Here is a 25,061-nt window from a genome sequence, read left to right on the forward strand (position 1 = left end):
ACAGGTTATTTACTGGGTCCCTGGGCCCCTCCTGCATTCTTACATTTTACCTCCCTGCTAACCTGGGGGCTAAGTAGGATCACCTACTCGATAGGGATGAGGAAACAAAAGAAGAGCATCCTGCCTACCCCAAAGTAGCACAGCAAGTAAGTGGCGGTGGGGTGGGGCCAAAGTTTAAACCCAAGTTTTCTAACTCCAAGCCTTTCGCCTTCTTAGCACTACACTGTCCGCTCCCTGTCTTGTCCTTAACTGGTAACTGGGAAAGGCTGCCTCATGCCACCACAGGGGGCCTCAGGAGCTCTGGGTTCCTGCAGCGACTCAGCCCCAGGCCCAGCTCTGGAAGGCGTGGGCTCTGCTGCAGGGCCTCCACGGTGCTGAGCCATGCCGGAGGCAGCGGGCCTGGGAGTGAAAAGCATGCCCCATCACAGGACTCTCATCACTATTTCTGTTCTTGAGAGGGAAAAGGTCTCCACTGTGAATTCCCTCTAGTAGCTGGCTGGAGAGCTGGTGTGGGGAGGAAATGTGGTAGGGCGTCAAAAAGGAGGACGGAGGCAGAGCGGCAATGCCAGCATCTGTCTGCGGCCAAGCAGTGTAGCAAACAAAGATAACGTTCTCTGCCTTAATCAGCAACCGCTTGGCCCAAGTGCTCCCTCTGGCACCGCAGAACCCGCAGGTGTGTGGTTATCAGCCAGACCCCCGGCCAGCAGCACTGAACATACTGCCGGCTGAGTCCTGACGTGAGCCACACAAAGGAGCTCCCAAGTGCCCTGTGTGAGCTTCTGTCCCAAATCTGCCCTTTCTCTTGGGGACAGCACGTACCTTCTTTTCCACATTTCCTAGGAAAAGGCAACTGTCATGGACCCCTGGCAGTGGTGGTGGGGGGGGCTGGCAGCCAGCCCAGTAGCCCCCACTCAGTCTCCACAGCCCTACTGCAAAGCTTTCCTCCACACCCCGCATCCCACCCCTTGATAAACAAATCGTTCTCTGTTTCATGGGCCTGCTTTCTCCTGCAGCCGTGCCTCCTCCACATCTGCCCACTCCACAGTTCTAACGCCCCTGTATTCCCCGTCTGCAAATTATCAGCATTTAAAGCCAGAGAGTTGGACAAACACACCCATTCTTCTTCGAGGCTTCCATTACACAAGCACGCTGGGACAAAGAAAACATTCCCGCCAGGATCCCCCAAACCACTGGACCATTCAGTCAGCAACTGAAGCTGACACTGTGTAAGTTATGTCCCGTTAAGGGGGCTGAGAGGTCCAGTTGTCTTTTTTTCATTTAGCTAAGTGCACATACCCCCAGGAGCAGTCACAGCTTTAAAGGAATTGTCACCTCAGCACCCATGTAAACACTCCGGGACTGAAAGTAAGATTGTTAAGTCTAGGACACACTGCAGAAAGTTGAACTTTTTAGAAGGCTAAATTATTTAGTAGAGGGTACTGGTAAGGATTCTGGGCTTTGGAGTACAATAGATCTAGGTGATCATCTCAACGTCATCTCTTTCTAGGTTTGTAGCCTTGAGTTTTTTCACCTCTGTGAACCCCATGCTCCTTATCTGGGGAACAAGGGGAACATTAGTGCAGTTGCTTGGGGCGGTGGTGAGGACTAAACAATGTTTGTAAAGCGCTTAAGATGGAATCTGGCACAATGAACAGTCCATACTTGTTAGCTATTATCATTATTAATGGCATCATCATCGTCACTCCTGTTATCACAACAAAAAGAAGAGATTGTTTCTTGAACCTTACAGCTAGGGTGTGAGCAGGGAAGCTGGGAGGCAACTTTCCAGAGATCTGACAGAAACGGAGCTACTGCTCACGAGACAGAAGTGCCCATTAAAGCCCATCTAGTGCAAGGCGTCTTCTCTTGAGAGTGAAGGAGTCTTGATTAGGGCCAGGAGCAGTCACTGGCTGGTGCTACAATCTGCTTTAAATCAAATTTGCCCAGCTCACTGTCTGATAACAGCCTGATTAAGGAAAATGGGTACCATAAATTTGATTCAATATTTGAGAAGAGAAAAGGAGGTGGTCATGTATCATCAGGGAAAAGCCTTTTCATGACAGCAGGAACTCACTGGCACTCAGGAGTCGTGAAAAAGTAAAGGCATTTTGGGGGAGTAGGAGTAACGCAGGAGCAGGCAAGGTAGAAAAGAGCTCCGGCCAATTACAGACTCCACACCCTGAGTCTCCAGCAGGGTAAGGAATGCTTTACTCTGATGTACCTGATTCCAGAGGTTCTCATACTTCCTTTTCCTCTGACCTCCTGGGCTCTCAGGCTCAACAGACTCCAAACCAGACTCAGAGTGGCGCATCTCTTGGCCTGTTCTTCTCAGGCTCCGTTATCTTGGCTCAGAGAATTCGCACTCACCTGCCTGGCAGCATCCCCAACCCCGACTTCTGCCTCCCTGAAGTCCCACTGACTACACCTCCTCGTTATCTCTTAACTCTGTGCAGCCCTCTCTATTCCCACAGTCACGGCTGCCTTGTCCAGGCCATTTTCTCTTCTACCTGGGTTATGGAAAAACCTCCTACCCAACCACCATCCTCTAGTGATGATGTCCGTGCCAGTCCATCTCGAGCTTTACAGCCACAGGGATCTTTTCAAAATGACATTTGACCATGTAACTGCTCCACCTAAAAGCATCTTATGACTTAATAGTATTTATATAATATAATCCAAATTCTTTTGGTAGGCATTTAATAAATCTTTTTAAAAAATTTATTTATTTAAAGATTTTATTCATTTATTTATTTGACAGACAGAGATCACAAGTAAGCAGAGAGGCAGGCAGAGAGAGGAGGAAGTAGGCTCCTCGCTGAGCAGAGAGCGGGCTCGATCCCAGGACCCTGGGATCATGACCTGAGCCAAAGGCAGAGGCTTTAACCCACTGAGCCACCCAGGCGCCCCATAAATCTTTTTTTTTAAGATTTATTTATTTTCTCCAGGGAGAGAGTGCACGTGTGTGTGAGAGCACGGGGGAGGGGGAGGAGACAAGCAGACTCCCTGCTGAGTGGGAAGCCCAATCCCAGGACCCTGAGACCATGACCTAGCCAAAATCAAGAGTCAGACACTTAACCAACTGAGCCACCCAGGCTAGCATTGAACACCTTCATGATCTGCTTTTTTTTTTTTTTAAACCTTTTTCTCCAGTCATTTCTCCCTTCATTTCTATCTCTCAGACAAATTCTCTCTATACCCTAATCCACAGGATTGCTTTTGATTCCCTGCACAAACCAACCACCCAGGATCTCTAACTTCTAGGACTTTATCTCCTGCCTTCTTCCTATTCTCTATAACCTACCTAGAAACACCCACTTCAAGATGCAGCTCAAATGTTTTATCCTCTGGCAAGCAGTACTTGATTAGGCAAGAGAGGTACTTACTTCCTTGGCTGTGCTTGCACAGTCCCCCATATGCCCCTCAATCTCCACCAGTATCCCCCTGGATTACAGATTGTTATGTCTCTGTTTGTCTCCCAGTCCCCCAAGCCGAGAATGGTGGCTCTCACCTCAGAGTCAGAAACCATGTCTGTACCATCTCAACCCCAACACCCTTCCTTTTGACACACATGACAGGGTCCTAGGTACATGGGCATGGAATCGGAACGAAGGTATTGAAGTTTAACTCCTATTTTTCATGGATGGATTCCATAAGTTTCTTGCATGGAGTATTAAGTCCCGAAAATAAATTTATTTCTTATCCTCAAAACTAATACATGTTCTAGAATCAGCATTTTCAACAGAACTTTCTGAGATGACGGAGATGTTCTGTATCTGCACTATCTGGTACTGTACTCACTAAGCACGTGTGGCTAGTGAGCATGTGGAATGTGGCTAGGGCAAATGAGAACTGAATTTTTAATTTTATAAAATTTTAATTAACTTAAATTTAAAAAGTCACCTGAGGCTACCAGGTAGTATATTGGACAGTGCAGCTCTACGTTCTCCTCGGTAAAGAGCCTTCCTAGAAATAAACGTTCCCTCACTAATTTACTAGCCTCTGCCTTGCTCTTGGGGCTTAAGGGACTGCACAGAGTAGGATGGGGTGCTTTATGAAGCTCAAAGCCACAAAGAGCCCTGCATGGCCAATGATACCTGCCTACCTGCAGAGGGCCTGGAAAAACCCATCATTCTATAGGAACTAGAGCTCATAGACTGACTTTCTAGACAGCCCCAGGCTGCACTGGTGGATTCCAAGCAAATTCCAGGCGAATAAAAAGGACAGAGTCAACGGGCCAGCTCTGCAAACCCTGGCAATATTAAAGTCTGCTGACTGCAATTCAAACATTCAGGTGGCCCAGAATTAAGGACCAGCAGATAGGAATTTGATGGAAATAATGAATTAGAGGCTCAAAAGAGGGGGTTTGGCCATCTGCAAAATCGGATAGCTCTGTTTACAGGACAAAGTGTCACATGGGTTCAAAACTCTGTCATTTACAGATTATCCTGAAGCCAGTAAGCATCACCGAAAAGGAAATATCAGAAAACCAGGGCAGAATGTCAGCACCCAGACTCCTCCCTCCCTCAGTTGTGCAAAGGGCCCTGACGGTCTTGGAACTTTACTTTCAGCCTCAGCCTAACACTTAGCCTGTCTTTATTCCATGGCATTTGGGTGACAAAGGAAAGGCACTTTGGTCCTGCGTAGAGAAGTATGGGTCCTGTGTAGAGAACTAGTACCCCATCTCCTCCACTTTTCATTGATGGGGATATCTCTTCACCCCTCTTTATTGGTGTTCTGGAATCTCATGACTTCCATTTTTAAAAACTGTTCAGTAAAGGTGAATTATTGAAATGTCTATATAAATGTGATTTAAGGGGCACCTGGGTGGCTCAGTGGCTTAAAGCCTCTGCCTTCGGCTCAGGTCATGATCTCAGGGTCAAGCCCCACATCGGGCTCTCTGCTCGGCAGGGAGCCTGCTTCCTCCTCTCTCTGCCTGTCTCTCTGCCTGCTTGTGATCTCTGTCAAATAAATAAATAAAATCTTTAAAAAAATGTGATTTAAGCTTTATTTTTCACATAAACTAATAAGCCAGAAAAGTTATATCAACAGACACCTGTCCTGATTTTGGGGACTCACTGTGTGCTCTAGGACTTCAAAGTGAGGAAGTAAAAGATCTGTGCTAGGCAGGGAGATTAGGATCCTGCCCAGATAGGATGAGAAGTTATGCCAGAAAACACTGAAGAGAGTGGCTCGGTTCCTTAGCCTCACTGCATCTCAGATGCAGTTAAAGAGCCTAAACTTTGACATTAGGCAGGCATAGGTTCGAATTCAGGCTCTGGGTTCAAATCCAAAACATTAAAGGGCAGGTCTCTTTGAACTTCAGTTTTTTAATCCATAAAATAGGAATAACAATGCCTATAACGCTAGAGGCTGTGAGAAAAGAATAAGACAGTAATATAAAATACCAAGCCCAGTGCCTAGCATGTAACAGGTAACGCAGTGACTTCTAGATCTTATTCCTGAATTGTAAACAGATGAAGTTTAGAGTTGAAGTTTAGAGTTCAGATTTTTGTTCTCCCCAGATATATTCTCTTACCTGAGTAATCCGGATGTGATTAAAAATAATAATAATAATAATAATAATAATAGTGTAGCGCTCTGCTAAGGTTTGCTGCCCAGTATCATTTATTTTGCATAATTACCTTGTTGCAGAGGTACTGGTATTATCCCATTTTATAAATTCAGAAGGTAGGAATCAGAGACTTGACTATGGTTACAAAGCTAGTCAGTGGCAGAGTAAGGATTCAAAGCCAGGCCTGTTTGTGGCATTAATTCCTATCCTCTGGAGGGTCAGTGGGGGCACTCCATCCCCACCTTGCAGGGATGACAGTGGTTTGGTTGCTTGGGACTTCCTCCCCAGCCAACAGCCCTTACCTGTGTAGTTCTTCATCAGAGGGTGAGTACTTGGCAGTGACATCAGCCAGCTCCCCGAAGATCTGTTTGCTATAAACGGTGAGGGAGGACAGCAGGATTAATTCCTGCCAGGTAGAGCTCAGGAGGCACGTGTAATCCTTGATTGAGAGCTCGCAGAAGAAAGGCAGTTTCTTGATCCAGGCAATCTGCCTAAAGAGTAGCTCATCGGCCAGGCGGCAAAGCAGGGCAAACAGCTCTGCCTGAGTCACAGCGTACCTGGGGGGAGGGACAGTGGAAAATCACTTCCAGTGGCCAGAGAGGGAGGATGGGGGCACAGCAAAAGGGTACTCCTAAGAGTAAAAAGGGTCTCTGGCAGTGGGTTCCTTCCCTTGATCATGGGTATCCAGCTCCATTCGATGGAGTCTAATGATAAAGGGGCAAGACTGGGGCCAGCAGCAAGCTCAGGGCTTAAGAGGTGGGTTTGGAGAGAAAAGGTTGAAGAAAGGGAAAGGAAGCTTGGAAATTTGTGCAATTATTAGGGAATATGACTTTTAATGTTAACATTCAACATGCCACTAATGTTCCACGTGCTAGAGAAAATTCCATCACTCCTGCATTATTTTTGGCAATGAGAGCTCCAGTAGGGTGGATCTGGTGCCCACCCAACACAGGGACTGGCACAGAAATGCTCCCAAGGCCACTGGGCTGAAAGAGAAGAGAAAACACGTTTAGCTTTCCCTGCTCTCAGTGCACCCCCTGGTGGAGAGACTTCAGAAACTAAAGTTGCTCTGCCCTTGAAAGCCGCCCCTGCACGGAAGGAGCAGGGCATTTCTCATCTCTGGGCTGGATGAGACAGGGTCCCAGTTTTCTTCTTCTCAAGGCCCCTGGCATGACTCGTCTTCATATCCCCACACCCAGGTTTATAAAGATTTTGTGTGGCCTTCTTGTAAGCAGATCTTTGAATTTCCTCTTCTGATACTGGAGACTAGCTTGAGAAATCTCAGGATACGTCCTAGGAGGTCTGAATTGATAACAAACAGCCTGTGCCTCAGGCTCAAAGAGTAATGGGTGCAGCAACTGATGGGCCTAGAGGCTGAGCGAGCATCCACTCAGGTAGAGCTGACAGAGGAACAAGAGTACCCCTTCACCCCACTCAGGTCTGTACACAGCGCACATGGCACCAGCGCACACGGTACACTGGCTGGGGATGCAGACAGTGCGCACACAGGTAGTGCCTTGTTCAGGAGCCTAGACTTGATGTCTAATTATTCCCAGAATTACAGCTCATCTCTGGCTCAGAGCCAGAGAAGCACTCAGGCCACCTCAGGGCCTGGCTTACCTAGCCCCAAGCAGAAACAAAACTCCTTTAATCCCATTTCCCTAAGGATTCAGAAACAGCCCCAACTCTGAAAAAAGATGCTCAAGAGAAAAACAAGGGACTGCTGACTTCAAAAATACAGATTTGTCCTCTGAGGCGAGTCATTACTCATTACCCCCCCTGACTCATTTCAGAGCCTATGGTGTTAGCAGCCAGGGATGAAGGTGGGTGTGGGGTCAGGGTCATTGTGAAGTTGCAAGGGCTCAACAGGGCACTCACCCATCTTCAATCAACATGGGCGTGCCCAGTGGCTCCAGGTCCTCGGCTGACACCAGCTGGTGAATCAGACTGTATGACTGGGGATCCAGGCTGCGAGCTTGTGGGGGCAGGAGTGGCGAGTGGGCAGCATAGCTAAAAAGGTGCGGTAGGTATTGATAGTGCGGAGGCACAGACATCCCCATGTACTGCTCCCTGAATGCCATGAATCCATTTAGTTCCACAGACCTACTGAAGAGAAAAGTCTCATGTCAAGCAGAACCATGGCAGGTCTACTGTCTGCTCGAGGTGGCTAGGGCGTTTTTTGGCCATGCAGTCTGTCTTCATCAGGGACATAATTAATGGTTACATGCATGTCTCCCCCACTAGACAGGGACTCTTTGCAGGTGTGTATATGTGTCACTTATCACTGGACACACAGGACCTGGCAAAATAGGTACTGAATAAAGAGTGGTTGAATAAATTCTTTGTATAGGTGTCACGTTTAAAGAGATTTTAATGGATACTCACAAACTATGATCCACAAAGGTGGAGGTATGTATTTTTTTTACTGCTAGGAAAACTAAGGCATGGACAGGCTAAGGTCCTTGCCAGGGCATAAAACAAATCCAGCACCTAGCAAGGAATCTGACATGGAATCTGGCAAAGAATGTGGCATGACTCCCTAAACATTTAAAGGAAGGAACAAAAAAGGAACAACCAAATGAATAAAAGTTGTAACAAAATAACCAAGAGAAAGGCAGATTCTTATCTTTTTCTCTTTCCTGGAGAAATCTAACCACTCTTGTCACCTAAAACAAAAATCCTCACCTAAAATCTAAAATCCTATATGCATTTGCTGTAACAGGGGTTGACAAACTGTAGCCTATGGCCCATTTGGTAAATAAAATTTAATGGAACACAGCCACATTCAATCATTTATATAGTCTCTGGCTGCTTTTGCTCTGTAATGGTAGGGCTGAGTAGTTGAGACCCAGACTGTGAGGCCCGCAAAGCCTAAAATATTTATTATCTGGCCTTTATAGGAAGAGTTTATCAATCTGTTTCCTATAAGAAAGATTTCTGCAAAAAAGGAAATCTATCCTGGTCGTTGATGGCTACATTTTTTATACGTAGCGACTAAGTTAAGATAATATTCTTGAACCAAGAGTCTTCAAGTTAGTATTCCATGATAGCAGCAAATTTAATTAGCTTAAAAATTTTCAGTTTCTTAAAACTTACAAAGTGAAAATCTTCACTCTTGCTGAGACAGAGAAATGAGAACTTAATTCAATATTGTCAGTGTGGTTTGTTTTCTTTCCATGATCAGTGTGAGAGAAGAGCTACATTTAAAACGGTGTTCTGTTAGGCAAAGAACGTACGGGCACAGGCGGCGGCCGTATCACTTTATTAGCCTGCAGAAGAGAACGCTGACATTTGTCAAGGTCTTTAACAAAAAGTAGGCTGTGAAATGCTGCTTTGTGTCATCCCGGCCCCTCCCCAAAAGACTGAGGGAGCAAGAGTGTAATGGCTGAGACAGACTGGCAGGAATACCTAGCCCAGAGGTTCCCTGTGGGTCTACTCTTTGGGTGGTCCTAGATGATGCTGGGTTTGCCTTCAAGCTCACCTGGAGGACAGTGTGGAGCCTGGTGAGGGCTGGTTGCTCTCTGAAGCCCTGTTCCCAGGGGAACTGTGGTCGCTGTCACCATGGTTGCTCCAGTGATTGGCTTCTTCCTCAAATTCCTGCCCAGACATGATCCTTTCGATCTCTTCCTCTGATATCTTTGATAAGGAATTGATACATGTTAGATTAGGTGCTCGGGATAGCCTTTGTTCCTTCTTTAGGACCAAGAATTCATTTAAATTTCATAAGGAGGGGTGCCTGGGTGGATCAGTGGGTTGAAGCCTCTGCCTTTGGCTCAGGTCATGGTCCCAGGGTCCTGGGATCGAGCCCCGTGTCGGGCTCTCTGCTCAGCGGGAGCCTGCTTCCCCCTCTCTCTCTCTGCCTACCTCTCTGCTTACTTGTGATCTCTGTCTGTCAAATAAATAAATAAAATCTTTAAAAAATAAAAAAATAAAAAAAAATAAACTTCATAAGGATTCCCAGAACTCTCTAGAGAGATACCCAGATTCCCTCCCCTCCATCTCCATACTCCACGGCTTCTTACTCATCTTAGGACAGCTCAGCTGCTTGCTTCCCAGCACCGTGGCTCACTATGGCCTTCCTCTTGTCCGTTTACCCTCCTCTCAAGCCACAAAGCCGCCATGTTCTTCAACACTCTTTGAGTCTATTCTTTCCTACCCCTGAAACACTACTCTTCAAGAACAAACTCCTGCGTACCTTTTAAGACCCAATTCAAATGTCACCTTCTTTGTGAATCCTTCTACACTACTTAGACAAAATTTTAGGCCCCTCCTCTATCCACTTCTAATTCTGTGTATTCTGAGATAAACAGAATAGCACAGTAGTTACGAGGATGAATTCTAGAGTCAGACCACCTTTGTTCCAATATAGTTTCTGCTACTTTCTAGTTGTACAAGTCATTAAACTATTTGAACTTAAATTCAAAATCTGAACAAAAATTATCCATGTGGTAGAGAAAATAATAGTATCTGTCTCATGATTGTTGTGAGGATTAAATTAGTTAATACATCATCACATGGTTAGAAAAGGGCTTAACACATAGCAACAATTATGGAAGGTTGACAAGGATATCTTCACCATCACTGCTGTTTTTAATAGCACTTATGGTAATGTATCATAAAAACACCCTCTATCAGACCTAAAGCTGTAATAGAACCCAGAAAAAAGTACTCAAAGAATGCACATTGGGTAAATAAACAAATGTTCACTTATTAAGTACTGTCCATGGAACTTCACAAGGATTTTCAGGATGAGAAAGATATTCCCAAGCCTACAGAATAAATAAGAAGAAATTTTAGCTCAGACAAGTGAATTGACTTGCCCAAGATCACACTCTGTGCCTGCGTCTCAGGAGGAGTTTGAGGAAGAGGCCAAAGTACCCAAGTATTCAGTCCATGGCTCCTGCTACCATACCGTAAAGGGAGTGAATAAATACATCTTCTATAAAGTGTTAAACCCAGAGCTGAAGCCTAACTGCTAAACTCAGCACAAAATGAGCGTGAACAGGAAGGAGTAAGGGCCAGATAAATTTTTATTTCTTGCTCCTACAGAAAGCCTGGGAGGACATTTTCTTTCAAGTCCGTCTGACTCAAACCTACATAACTCTTTGTTCCAGCAGCCTGTGAGGAAACCTTGAGTGGCTCTGATCATCAATATAGGAGGCATCTAGAACTGGAAGCCAGCCGGCACACAGGACTTGGGAGGGAAAACAAGAAACATTTAACTGGTAGAGAAGTTGAGCGATTTGTCGTAAACTTAGATTGTATACTGAATTACAGGGGTAGTCTTTCTTTAGTCAATAACATGTAACAAAACAAACAAACCTTTTCTTTTAGGAATCTTTAGAACACTGAAATCTCAGATGTTATAAAACATGTAAAGACAAAAGACGCCATCAAACTACAAGACATCTACTGAGACCCTGACTGAAGCAGGCTCAGTAATGGTAGTAAGAGCAATTCCAGAGCTTGGAGGTCATGCAAGCACTTGAGCTGGGTGAAAAGAAGCAGTCCTAATAAATCAGATTATTCCAGCTGGGAGCCAAAGTTGGACTGCATCTGTTCCTCCCTATGGGTCCCACAGGACACTGGGCAATCACTGTTAAATTAAGGGGATAGAACATATCAGGAGGGCTTGTATCTAGGTTCAGATCTCATCTGTCATTTCCTAACTGGGTGCGTACTGTTGGGCACGTCACTCAAGTCCTCTGAGCCTTCCCTCCCCTGTAAAATGAAGCTACTACCACCTACTGAGTAGTCTGGGCTCCCTCTTAGGGTACAGAACTGAATCAGTCAGACTTGAGAGGCTAATCTAAGATAACAGGTACTCAATAAATCATAATTTTATCCCTGATTTTTAATTATAATTAAACATAGTTAAGAACTTGGGAAATCACAGCTCTTTCTTCCTAACACTCCCTAAAAAGTAAGAAAAAAAGGGAAAATTATACGCTCAGTATCAGAAAGTCAAATGCAATGACATATGAAATCAGCTTCTCTGAGCATCAGCTCCCTCCATTCTAGAAAGAACAGAAAGTCTAGAGACGTAAGCACCTGAAGATCCCTACCATGGTGGGAGAAGGGTACTCAAAAGACACTGAGTAATGAATGCTGAGAAGGTTTTTCATTGAGGAAACGCTTAAGAATTCTTTCCAATAGATAAACGTTTTACTACATCTAAATATAAAAAGAATGACTACAAATAAAGGCTATACATGAAAAGTCTACACTAACATTATACTCGATGAAAAACTAAAAGTTTTTTCTCTAGGATCAGGATCAAGGCAAAAATGCCCATTTTCACCATTTCTCTTTAAAGTCCCAGCCATTGCAATTAGATATGTAAAAGAAATAAAAAGCATCTAAATCAGAAAGAAGTAAAATTATCTCAGTTCACAGATGACATGATCTTATAAATAGAAAACCAAAAACCTGTTAGAACAAAAGAACTCAGCAAAGTTTCAGGATACAAAATCAACAAAAAAAATCAGCTGCATTTCTATATAGTAACAGTGAATCTGGAAAGGGAATTAAGAAAACAATCTCAGTTACGATAGTATCAAAAAGAATAGGATACTTAGGAATAAACCTAACGAAAAGGATGAAAGACTTGTACAGTGCTGAAAGAAATTAAAGTTATACTGGGGTGCCTGGGTGGCTCAGTCGTTAAGTGTCTGCCTTTGGCTCAGGTCATGATCCTGGGGACCTGGGATCAAGCCCCGCATTGGGCTCCCTGCTCGGCAGGAACCCTTGCTTCTCCATTTCCTACTACCCCTGCTTGTGTTCCTTGTCTCGTTATGTCTCTCTCTGTCAAATAAATAAATAAAATCTTCAAAAAAAAAGAAAGAAAAGAAAAAAATTCACAGATTGAAAGATAATTATTGTTAAAATATCCATACTATCCAAGGTGATCTACAGATTCAATGCGATCCCTATCAACATTCCAATGGCATTTTTGGCAGAGATAGAAAAAAAAAAATCCCAAAATTCATATGGAAACCCAAAGAACCCCAAATAGCCAAAACAATCCAACAAAGAACAAAAAGCTAGAGGTCTTACACTTTCTGGTTTCAAAACATATTAAAAGTTACAGTAACCAAAAGAGCATGGCACTGGCATGAGGACAGGCCTATAGATATCAATGGAACAGAAGAGAGAAGCCCCCACATAAACCCACATATATATAGTCAAAGCTGCCCAGACTACGTAAGAATAGTCTCTTCAACAAGTGGTACCGGGAAAACTAGATATTCATATACAAAAGAAGGAAATTAGATTCTGTTCTTATACTTCATACAAAAATCAACTCAATATGGGTTAAAGACTTAAATATAAGACCCGAAACTATCAAAGTCCTAAAGGAAAACAGAGAAAAAGCTTCTTGACATTGGCCTTAGCAATGATTTCTTGAATATGATATTCAAAGTACAGGCAATAAAAGCAAAAATAGACAAATGGAATTACATCAAACTAAAAAGCTTCTGCAAAGCAAACAATCACAAAGTCAACAGGAACGTACAGAATGAGAGGAAGTATTTGCAAACCATTTATCTGATAAAGGTTAATATCCAAGAGATATCAGGAATTCCAACAACTCAACAGCAAAACCCCCAAATAACCTTATTTAAAAATGCAGCACCTGGGTGACTCAGTCGATTAAGTGTCTGCCTTTGGCTCAGGTCATGATCCCCAGGGTCCTGGGACAGAGCCCTGCATCGGCCTCCCTGCTCAGTGGGTAGCCTGGTTCTTCTGTATCCCTCTGACTGCCACTGCCCCTCTTGTGGTTTGCCTCTCTCTCTCTCTCTCTCTGTCAAATAAATATTAGGGTGTCTGGGTGTCTCAGTCATTAAGCATCTGCCTTCGGCTCAGGTCGTGATCCCGAAGTTCTGGGATTGAGTCCCCCGTTAGGTTCCATGCTCAGCGGGAAGCTTGCTTCTACCTCTCCTACTCCCCGTTTGTATTCCCTCTCTTGCTGTGTTCTCTCTCTGTCAAATAAATAAATAAGATCTTTAAAAATAAATAAATAACATTAAAAAAAAATTAAAATGGGCAAAAGGGACACTTGGGTGGTTTAGTCAGCTAAACGTCTGCCTTTGGCTCAGGTCATGATCCCAGGGTCCTGGGACTGAGTCACACATTAGGCTCCTTGCTCAGTCAGGAGACTGTTTCTCCCTCTGCCTGCCGTTCCCCCTGCTTGTGCTCCCTCAACCCCTCTCTGACAAATAAATAAAATCTTTAAAAAAAATAAATAAAAATGGGCAAAAGATTTGAATAGACATACAAAGAAATACCTTCTCCAAAGACGTGTAAACAGCACAACCAACATGTATATGAACAGATGCTCAATATCACTAATCAGAAAAACACAAATTAAAACCATAATGAGGTACTGCCTCACAACTATCCAGAACACTATTATCAGAAAATAATACCAGAGAAGATACAGAAAATTGGAACCCTTATGCACTGCTGGGTGGGAATATAAAATGAGGGGGCCACTATGGAAAACAGTATAGAGGTTTCTCAAAAAATTAAAAATAAAACTACCATATGACCCAGTAATCCCCCCTTCTGAGTATTTACCCAAAAGAACTGAAATCAGGATCTCTAAGAGATATCTGCCCTCCTACATTTACTGAAGTATTATTATTCATAATGGCCAAGAGATGGAAACAATTTTTTTTTAAGATTTTATTTATTTATTTGACAGACAGAGATCACAAGTAGGCAGAGAGACAGGCAGAGAGAGAGGAAGGGAAGCAGGCTCCCTGCTGAGCAGAGAGCCCGATATGGTGCTCGATCCCAGGACCGAGATCATGACCGAGTAGAAGGCAGAGGCTTTAACCCACTGAGCCACCCAGGCGCCCCAGAAACAATTTTTTAAAATATTTTATTTATTTATTTGACAGAGAAAGAGAGAGATCACAAGTAGGCAGAGAGGCAGGCAGAGAGTGGGGGAAGCAGGCTCCCCGTGAGCAGAGAGCCTGATGCAGGGCTTGATCCCAGGACCCTGAGATTGCGACCTGAGCCGAAGGCAGAGGCCTAACCCACTGAACCACCCAGGCGCCCCAGAGATGGAAACAACTTAAATATCCGTTGATGGATTAATGGATAAACAAAACATGGTATATAAATACAACAGAATATTTAGCCTTAGAAATCCTAGCATATGTTACAATGTGGATGAAGCTTAAGGATATTATGCTAAGTGAAGGAAGTCACAGAAGAACGAATACTGCATGATTCCACTTACATGAGGTATCAAAAGTAGTCAAACTCTTAGAAGAGGAAGTAGAATGGTGGTTGCCAGGGACAGGGAGAAGGGCAAATAAGGAGTTGTTGTTCAATGGGTATAAAGTTTCAGTCATAAGATGAAAAGGCTGTAGAGATCTACTGTACAAAAATGTACGTATAGCAAATAATACTGTGCCATATACTTAATTTGTTAAGGAAATAAATTTCATGTTATATGTTTTTTACCACACACGCACAAAAGAACACATATGGGTATAGACCAAAATAAACTAATTTTTATTATAACATGAATAAAAAATGTTTGATTATTTATTTATTTTTTAAAAAGATTTTATTTACTTGACAGATCACAAGTAGGCAGAGAGGGCAGGCAGAGAGAGAGGAGGAAGCAGGCTCCCCAACTGAGCAGAGAGCCCAACGTGGGGCTCGATCCCATGACCCTGGGATCATGATCTGAGCCGAAGGCAGAGGCTTTAACTCACTGAGCCACCCAGGTGCCCCAAAATGTTTGATTTAAAAAAAAAGATATGAGGGGCACCTGGGTGGCTCAGTGGGTTAAAGCCTCTGCCTTCGGCTCAGGTCATGATCCCAGGGTCCTGGGATCGAGCCCCACGTCGGGCTTTCTGCTCAGTGGGAAGCCTGCTTCCTCCTCTCTCTCTCTGCCTGCCTCTCTGCCTACTTGTGATCTGTCTGTCAAATAAATAAAAATCTTTAAAAAAAAAAAAAAAAAAAGATATGAATACAGCACATGCCCACAGCCCAACTGAGTGCATATATGTGCTAGGAACTGTCCCATATTTCATAGACATATGTCTCAAAATACCTACAAATTCCTGTCTTTCTCTCATTCCCTCACATTCAACTGGATAAATCCTATTAATTTTTCCTATTACATCTCTCCTGAATCTATTCTCTCCCCTTCAAACTGTACTACCATTGCCCTACTTAAAACCACTATCTGTATCTCTTAGCTGGACTGCTGTAAAATCTTTGAACTGTTTTTTCCTCTGTTTCCAGTTTCATTGACACTTACCCAGCTCCTCAGAAACCACTTCTATTGCTAGAATGATCTTTCTTTTTTATTTTTATTTATTTGACAGAGATAGAAAAAGAGAGCAAAAGCAGGGGGAGCGGCAGAGGGAGAAGGAGAAGCAGACTCCCAACTGAGCTGGGAGCCCAATGTGAAACTCGATCCCAGGACCCTTGGATCATGATCTGAGCTGAAGGCAGACTGCTTAACCGACTGGGCCACCCAGGTGCCCCTTTCTTTTTTAATTGTAATTTTATAATTTCTTTTTAAAAAGATTTATTTGTTTTAGAGGAAGAGAGCATGTGCATGGGGGCAGAGGGAAAGGGAGAGAGAAAATCTTCAACAGAATTCCTTCTGAAAAAGGAGCCTGATGTGGGGCTTGATCCCACAACCCTGAGTTCACAACCTGAGCTGAAATCAAGGGTGAGTCACTCAACCACTGAGCCACCTAGGTGCCCCTAGAATGATCTTTTTAAAATGCAAATTTGACCATGTCTCTCTCTACTTAAAAGCTTTTAGTAGTTGCCTCTTGGTCCAGAGCAATAATCCCTGAGGCATGGTCCTGCTCACTGGTGTGCTGAGGATTCACTTGTTGGGTCATGAACAGATCCAATTTTCTACCTTCATGAAGTTCTTCTGTTGGCAAGTGAGAACAAGTTGGCGTAGGCTGGCCCTACGAAGAATTTACCTAGGAAGCTATAATCAAGGCCATTCTTTAGAGAAAAGATTCCACACTCAAGGAATCTGCCTTCTCTTCTGCCACTCTACTACATGTGCCCAGTGCTCCAGCCCAACTCCATCAATTTCCTGGGATTCCTTAAAGATTCATCTTGTGGTCTTTTTACTGCCTGTTCTGTCTAGCAGTAACAGAAGATATTTGGCTCCCCAACCCTTCCCAGCATAGCTAATTCCTCCTTTTCCTTCAAGACTCAGCTCAAACTTTACCCCCTCTAGGAAGGCTTCAGTTCCCAACCATGCTCTAATTAAAAAAAAAAAATAATAATAAAAAAAAATAAAGGTCCCTCCTTTCTGTACGCTCTGAGCATCCTCTGTTACCATTCACTATACTCGGATGTCTAGTCACACATCTGTCTCTCCCACTAGACTGAGTTCACAGTACAAAGGACCTGCACACAGTAAGTACTTAAATATCGGTGGGATAGAATGGTTATTATTATTCCTATTCTACAAGTAAGGCAATGAACTTTCCGCTGATATATCTTTAGAGACATTGAACAGCAAAGCAGTCTTACTGATTTCTGCCAGGATAAGTTATCAACAACCTTGAGTGACTGACATAAAAAACCTTCTGGATGGTTTAGAACCAGAATTAGATTCATTTCCTGTGAAATCCTTGGGAAGGATTGAGGGAAGCACAAGAAGAGCTTTAATCATTATGTTGCATATTTAAGATTTTCAAAGCACTTTCATAACCAGGCTCTAAAAACAATTTTACGGTAATGAAAGCAAGATGGCTCCCCCCATCAGGAGATGAGAGGATCAAGGTAAGTAGCTATAGGAACATCGAAAGCATTGGGCTTCTAGGACAGATCACAAGGACTGAGGCCTAGAACTCACCTGGACGGGCCCAATGCTCTTATTTCGGCCTCCAGGCATGCCATCTTCTCTGATTGCTGGAAGGAAACATAAGTCAAGACAGTCAAAAGCATACCCACAGAAATCTAAGCACAGAAAGAGAACTTACTTGGCCCAAAACACGAGGTAGTAATTGGTGAAATCAAGATTAAAACAGAGGTCTTCCTGGACCCAAAGTACATACACTTCACATTATTGTAGGCTACCTCATAAGCAACAGATTCTTCTGGGCCCCCAAGGCAATGGACACATACTGCACACCTGCATACATTTAAAATGCTCAGCAAAGGTGACGGCATTATTAATAGTCCTGTGCACAGTTACGAATATCTCATCAGGATGATGCATCTGAAAGCCTTCAGTAAATTCAAAGAGAGGAAGAGAAAGAACATTTCCATTTTTATTGTATTTTATTTTTTTAAGATTTTATTTATTTGTCAGAGAAAGAGGGAGCACAAGCAGAGGGAGCAGCACACAGAGCCGGCAGAGGGAGAAGCAGGCTCCCTGCTTGTGGGACTCGATCCCAGGATCCTGGGATCGTGATCTGAGCTGACAGCAGATGCTCAACCAACTTAGCCACCCAGGTGCCCAGAATATTTCCATTGTTAAAGAAAGTTTTTTGGGGGGCACCTGGGTGGCTCAGTGGGTTAGAGCCTCTGCCTTCAGCTCAGGTCATGATCCCAGGGTCTTGGGATGGAGCCCCACATCAGGCTCTCTGCTCAGCAGGGAGCCTGCTTCCTCCTCTCTCTCTCTGCCTGCCTCTCTGTCTACCAAATAAAAAAATAAAATCTTAAAAAAAAAAAAAAAAGTATTTTTTTTAAATTTCCAGGCTAAGCTTGAGTCTAATTTTTAGGATGAGGAGAACAGATTTTTTTTTTTAATTAACCAAAATTTTGATCTGACTGGTTTCTCCCTACAAAAGCAGTCAATAAAGGGGTGCCTGGGTGGCTCAGTCGCTTAAGCATCAGACTCTTGGTTTTGGCTTAGGTCATGATTTCGGCCCTGTGTAGGACTGTGCACTGGGTGTGGAGTTTGCTTGAGATTCTCTCTCTCCCTCTGCCCTATGTCCCCAACGTGTGTGTGTGTGTGTGTGTGTGTGTGTAGAGTAGCAAGAGATGGAACTTGGAAGTTGAAGAGGCCGACTGGGGCCAGATTAGAGATAGCCTTTAATGTCAGGGTAAGAGTTTGAACTTCAGCAGAAGCAGCTGAGGGTAAGATGGAATGCAGAGGATGTGGTCGGGTTGGCATTTTTGAAAAATCTTTGTGATGGCTGCTGTGGAGGCTAGCTTGGAGAAGGCAATGTTAACAACAGAAGATAAGCAAACAGCATCATATGACAGTAAGCTCTGCTATATATACATATACATATATAAATAATATATCTTCTTCCAAAAAAATTAACATGAAGAATCTAGAAAGTCCTTGGGGGCAGGATTGAGGGTTCTAAGCATAAAGCTCAGTTCCTGTGGTAACTGAAAGTCTAAGAGGAAGTTCATTTTCCTTACACATTTCAGAATTAGACAAGCTTGTCTAAATCCAGTTTTGGGGGCACCTCTGTGGCTCAGTCTGTGAAGTGTCTGCTTTCAGTTCAGGTCATGATCCCAGGGTCCTGGGATCAAATCCCACATGGGCTCCCTGCTCAGTGGGGAGTCTGCTTCTCCCTCTGTTCCTCACCCCTAACACCACTAGTGTGCATTCTCTCACAAAAATAAATACATTAAAAAATCTTTTAAAAATAAATAAATCTAGTTTTTGCCTGGTCTGTGTAACTACAGGCAAATTTCTTCACCTCAGTTTCTTGAAGAATAAATGGGGCTACTGGACCCTATCTTATAGGTTTTACTGAGGATTACGTATAAAATAACATAGCTAAAGCAACAAGCATAGGGCCTGACACGTAAACTAGGTATTCAGTAACTAATCCTTCCCTCTAACCAGCCTCTTTTCTATGTACACAGTAATTAGAAAATCCAAGGTTCTATTCCTAGCTTTGATGGAGACTTGACATCTTCATCTGTGAAATGGAGACAACATAGTCTTCTTTACAAGGCTGCTGTGAATTTGGAGTGGGAAACATTCACAGCTTATATTAGAATCAGATGCATACTGGTTTTTGTCTGGAGATCTCTTTTAACCTAACTGCAAGCTCTAAAAATCCTTAAAATTCCCTCTCTGCTGTTCTAGAGTCAATGATAGACTTCAGACACTTCTATACCAATACTGAGTTTTCTATGTCTTTGCTTCAGCTCACAGGTGCAGAATAAAGATCTATCATCAGCAGATCCAACACTGAATACATTTTACTGGATATCTCACTCTCACTGTCTTGGAGGTGAGGAAGGAACTCAACAGGTTTTTCTTTTCTTTTTTGTTAAGGGCCACAAATCTTAAAGATTTACAACTTACCAATTTTTTGTTCTGATATTTAAAAGCTCATGTTATCTCTCAACCCTCCCACCCCTTGGACTAAGGAAACTCACATATGATGGACACGTACTATGTTTTAGGTACCATCTTGTATAAAACAAACCCATGAGGGAAGTGTCAGTATCACTCCCATTGAACGAACGAATATAAGGCTCAGAAGAATGAACTATTTTGTTTACGGTAACAGAAACTAAACAGCAGAATCAGGGTTGGAATCCAGACTATTAGATTAAGACCAGACTTCTTTCCACACTAGTATTCCCCATACTATGTCTATATACCATAGCTGCATAAACTCTTAATTACACTACCCTAACATTCATTAAAATACACTGATTTTCCAGCCACTGAGGTGATAAAAAATTCCCTTTGAAAATTAACTTTGATTTTCTTAAAATTTGATTTAAAGAAGAATATAGGGGCACTTGGGTGGCTTGGTTGGGTGTCTGCCTTCAACTCAGGTCAGGATCCCCAAGTCCCAGGATCAAGCCCCACATCGGGCTCCCTGCTTGGTGGGGCATCTGCTTCTCCCTCTGCCCCTCCTCAGGCTCAGGCTCACTCTCTTTTGCTCTCTCAAATAAATAAAATCTTAAAAAAAAAAAAAAAAAAAAGACGAAATAAACAACAGTACTGGTTTGGTCGAAGATGGTAAAATTTGTCAAGATGGCATGAAACTGTCTGAAGTATGGGAAATAATACAATGTGTCACAGCACCCCTTTCAAAATAAAAACCTGGATCACAGTTTAAAGTTTATAATGTATTCACATATATAGTATCACATTTGATTCCTGGAAGGTCTACATTATTATTATCCTGTGTAGTATAGAGATGAAAAAACCTGAAGCTCAGAGAGGTAAAGGGACTTGTTCAAGACCATTCAGGGAAAAACAGACAGAGTAGGGAATTTTAGTTTAGGTTTATATGTATTTTCTTAACAGCTACTTCTGTATCTTAGCTATTTCTAATTTTTCTTAACTCTGATTCTATATGCTATACTGGTCTAAGAGCAAGTTTCTCAACGGGGCTGAAAATCTTTCTTACAGTGAACTGATCTGGAAAAAAACAAAAACAAAAACAAAAACAAAAACAAAGGGCTTCTGGGTACAAGATCACAGGAATGGTTTTGCTGTATCTCTTATCCAGGTCTGAGTGGCAGCAGCTATAGTTCTTCTATCTGCTTAAAAGAAGTATGAATACTTTTTCTGCTGTAGAACTCATGTATCTACCATTTCTCACTTAGGCTTAGGTGGCCGAACCAAACCCCAAAACGCAAAGGAGAGTAAGACATAAAACTAACTGTATCAAAGTCCTGCTCAAAATGCATTGGTGAGTCCCTTTGGTCTATGGGGTCAACCCCAGCTCTCTAGCTTATCATTCAGGACACTCCAATGATCTGGTTTTTCTGGGGTTCCCCATCTTCATCTCTGCACACGTTGTTGTCTGTACCAGAAAGTGGGGGAAGTCTGGCAACACCACCTTATCCAAGTGACATCACTGCCACCAAGTGATTCAAGTCAACATGACCAATAGCAGGGCAAAGCTATACCACGCACTCCTGATAGAATGCACAAAAGGACCCAACATCGTCGTTGTGGCATTCTCGGAAAAATGCATAACTTGAATGTACTGTGAGCAAACCGACAAGACCAAGTTGAGGAATATTCTACTTGTTTTCTTCGAAATTAACAATTATTCAAGACAAAAAAAAAGGATAAGGAATCATTTCAGAATAAAGGAAACTGAAAAGACATAAAAGCTAAATGTAATGCATGACCCTGGATTGGCTCCTGGATCACAAAAAATACACTGCTATAAGGACACTGAAATAATTGGTGAAATTTGAATAAGGTTAATTAGATTACAGTTTATGCCATGTTAAAGTTCCTGATTTTGACAATAGTACTGTGGTAATGTTAGAAAGCAAAGAGGAATGACGGCTTTAACTTCCTCCCAAACAGTTAAGAAAATATATATAAACACATACACTTTCCTCTCACCTTCTATTCCACTCCCTCCTTCTCTCTCTCTTTCTCTCTCTCACGCTTGGAGAGAGCAAGAAGGGGAGTTGTTTTTAAAAAGCTCTTAAGGGATGCCTGGCTGGCTCAGTCAGAGGAGCGTGCAAGTCTTCATCTTGGGGTTATGACTTCAAGGCCCACACTGGGTGTGGAAATTTCTTAAAAATACATACTACATACATACATACATACATACATACTTATTTAAGCTTGTAAGGAGCATGAACTTCTATGCCTTCAAGATTCTGCTCAAATATTCTCTGCTTGGGATTTCTTGGTGCTCCATTTTAATCCTGGTAGAGCAGTATGGCAATGCTACAGAGTTATTCTCATGATGCCATTCTACAAACATCAACCCCTTCAAAGAAGTTTTCCTTAACCTTTTTACTTTTTAACTAGTTAACTAGTAAGTTATGAGACGAGTAAGTTATTTTAAATTTTCTCAAGTAATTCTTTTCCACATTAATTTTTGCACTGAATAAATTCCCTGAGGTTCAGTATAACTTCCTCTTGCCTCAGATGAAATTAACAGTATTTCCCCCATTCTGCTTCATGCTCTAGCCCACCCCCACCCCCACCAGAGTAAATCCACCAAATCAGAAAGCATCTTACCTAACTTGGTTAACTGGTGAAGGACAGGAGGAAGGTGGGACTTGGCATAGCCCTTGAGGGCCACATTGACTAATAATGGGGGGGAACAGAAAAGGAAACAAAGATAGCTCAAGGTAATTAGGGCTATGGCAGAGGGCAAAAGGGGCTATGGAAGTCCAAGAGGTTCAGCTTTCTGGTTAAGGGGTGGTGTCAGAGAAAGCTGGTTAGAGGATGTTACAAAGAAAAGCTGAGCCTCCAAAGGAAAGTGTATATAACCAAGTGAAGAGGGGGTAACTCATTCCAGGATGATGGAGCCACATCTGCAAAGCCCCCCAAACATGAAACATCATTGAGTTTTCGGAGAATTAGGATGGAATGTGAATTGCATGGGGGGCAGCAAAGGGAGAAGGGATGAAGCGACTAACGCCAGAGTCAGAAGGGCTTTGAAAGTCATTCTGAGGAGCCAGAATTCACCCTAAAGGCTGCAAGATGGGTGAGCAGTTGGTGTCTGGGGGGTAATGGGGTAGTAGTGAAGATGGACAGATGGGACACAGCCTCTACTCACCACCCTTACTTAAATTTCCCTCACTGTCTTGCTAACTAATTTCCTGACTAGCTAAATTCCAGGTATGAAGATATATCTCTGCCCAGAGACAAGGGACAAGAGAAGGCTGACTTACACATGTCAGCTGAAAATTTTTTGAACATTTTAAAAAGTTTTGAGGTATGTTTAGACTTACAGAAGAGTTGCAAAAAAAAAAAAAAAAATAATAATAATAGTACAGAAAATTCCTATATACTCTATACCCAGATTCCCCATCAGTTAACACTTTACATAACCCACAGACTATTCGTCAAAACTAAGAAATTAACTTTAGCATAATAATACTGACCAAAGTATAAACTTAATATTCAGATTTCTCCACTGATGTCCTCTCCTGTTCCAGAATCCAATCCTGGATTCAACAATGCATATGGTTGTCATGTCTCCATAGTTTCCTTCAATCTTTCTTAGTCTTTCCTTGTCTTTTGTGACCCTGACACTTTTGAGAATATTCTGCACAATGTCAGTTATTTTAGGGGTACCTGAGTAGCTCAGTTGGTTAAGGGTCTGCCTTAGTCTCAAGTCATGATCCCAGGGTCTTGGGATTGAGCCCCATATCAGGCACCCTTAGGGAGCCTACCTCTCCCTCTCACTACCCCTGCTTGTGTGCGTGCGTTATGTGCTCTCTGTCAAATGTAGTCTTTGAAAAAAAAATGTCAGTTATTTTGAAGATTGTCTTTCAATTTGGGTTTGCCTGTTTCCTCATGAGTAGACTGGGAATGAATCCATCCCTGTGTGTCTATGTGTCCTTACTGTTATCATACTAGGGGACATATGACAGCAGTGTAAATATACTGGTGATACTGACTTTGCTTGCTTGGCTCAAGTGCTATCTGTCAGAATTCTCTACTGAAAGTTACTATTTTTCCCTTTGTAATTACTAAATATCCTGGGGCTATGCAAATACTCTCATTCTGTTTAAAACTATGCTATCTTATTTTAGCATCCATAAGTCAATCCTGCCTACAGCAATTGTTACTGTTTGTTTTTTTTTTTAAGATTTTATTTATTTATTTGACAGAGAGAGAGAGAGAGAGAAAGAGTTCACAAGTAGGCAGAGAAGCAGACAGAGAGAGGGGGAAACAGGCTCCCTGCTGAGCAGAGAGCCCAATGCGGGGGCTCGATTCCAGGACCCTGAGACCATGACCTGAGCTGAAAGCAGAGGCTTTAACCACTGAGCCACCCAGGCGCCCCAATGTTACTGTTTTTTTTTTTTTTTAATGGTGATTTTCTATTTCCCTCAAGCCTTCTAAACTTATAATTTTTCTATGAGAAAGAACTGTCACTCCTCTATTTATTCAGTTAGTTCTGTCAGTATGAACTCATGGATATTTCATTCTTTGGGTAATAAACTAATACACAGTTATTTTGTTGCTCAAGTTTTTCCAACTTTGGCTACTGGAAGTGCTTTTAGGTTGACCTCTCTGACCTTTCGATAATGCCCTGCCCCCTCCTTTTTAAAAAATACAGCACATTCTAACTTTCTGGCATCAGAAAAACACTCTAGGCTCCTCTTATATTTTCCCTGCCTCAATGCTTAAATCAACCCCTTCTCCAAAGAGTCCTTATTGCTTTTACTGATATATGGAAACCAAGATCTGGTTTTTCTAAATCTTTTTTCCTAAACTTGAGTACATACTGATGCTTCCAATCAAGCACCAGAGGTTTCAGTTCAGCCTTCCCCTTTCCTGATTTATAACTTTTTTCTCTGATGTGAGGAACCTAACTCTCATCATTAGTATATTCACTTGTTTGTTCAGCTCTAGTATACAAATAAAGTAGTGACAGAATTCCCAACCCATAACCTTGAGAGAAATACATTTACAAACTAGAGAGCTTTGTTTGTATACAGTTTTTTGTCTTCAGCCCTACAGTGTACAGTATATAGTTAAAACACTATTTCCCAAGGTCAGATCCTTTCTCTCCCATTCCCTTCAGTGTAGCTATGTGATTCATTGGTCACAGTCTACAGT

At 42.7% G+C, this 25,061-nt stretch overlaps 1 protein-coding gene across 3 annotated transcripts in view; it reads right to left on the reverse strand.

Annotated features, from left to right (window-relative positions):
• The window catches only part of NR6A1 (nuclear receptor subfamily 6 group A member 1), a 224,402-nt gene that overhangs the window by 8,575 nt on the left and 190,766 nt on the right, over window positions 1-25,061 (reverse strand). For 2 of the 3 annotated variants that reach the window (XM_032865829.1, XM_032865831.1), the window contains 4 exons: window positions 17,433-17,488; window positions 9,054-9,208; window positions 7,451-7,678; window positions 5,875-6,129 (listed from right to left, as the gene is read on the reverse strand). In XM_032865829.1, the coding sequence (XP_032721720.1) occupies window positions 5,875-6,129; window positions 7,451-7,678; window positions 9,054-9,208; window positions 17,433-17,488 (694 nt within the window). The remainder of the gene's footprint in view (window positions 1-5,874; window positions 6,130-7,450; window positions 7,679-9,053; window positions 9,209-17,432; window positions 17,489-25,061) is intronic. The other variant, XM_032865830.1, reaches the window with a different exon arrangement.

This window comes from Lontra canadensis, unplaced genomic scaffold (genome assembly GCF_010015895.1).
Source record: "Lontra canadensis isolate GAN:19392208 unplaced genomic scaffold, GSC_riverotter_1.0 scaffold30, whole genome shotgun sequence".
NCBI lineage: Eukaryota > Metazoa > Chordata > Mammalia > Carnivora > Mustelidae > Lontra > Lontra canadensis.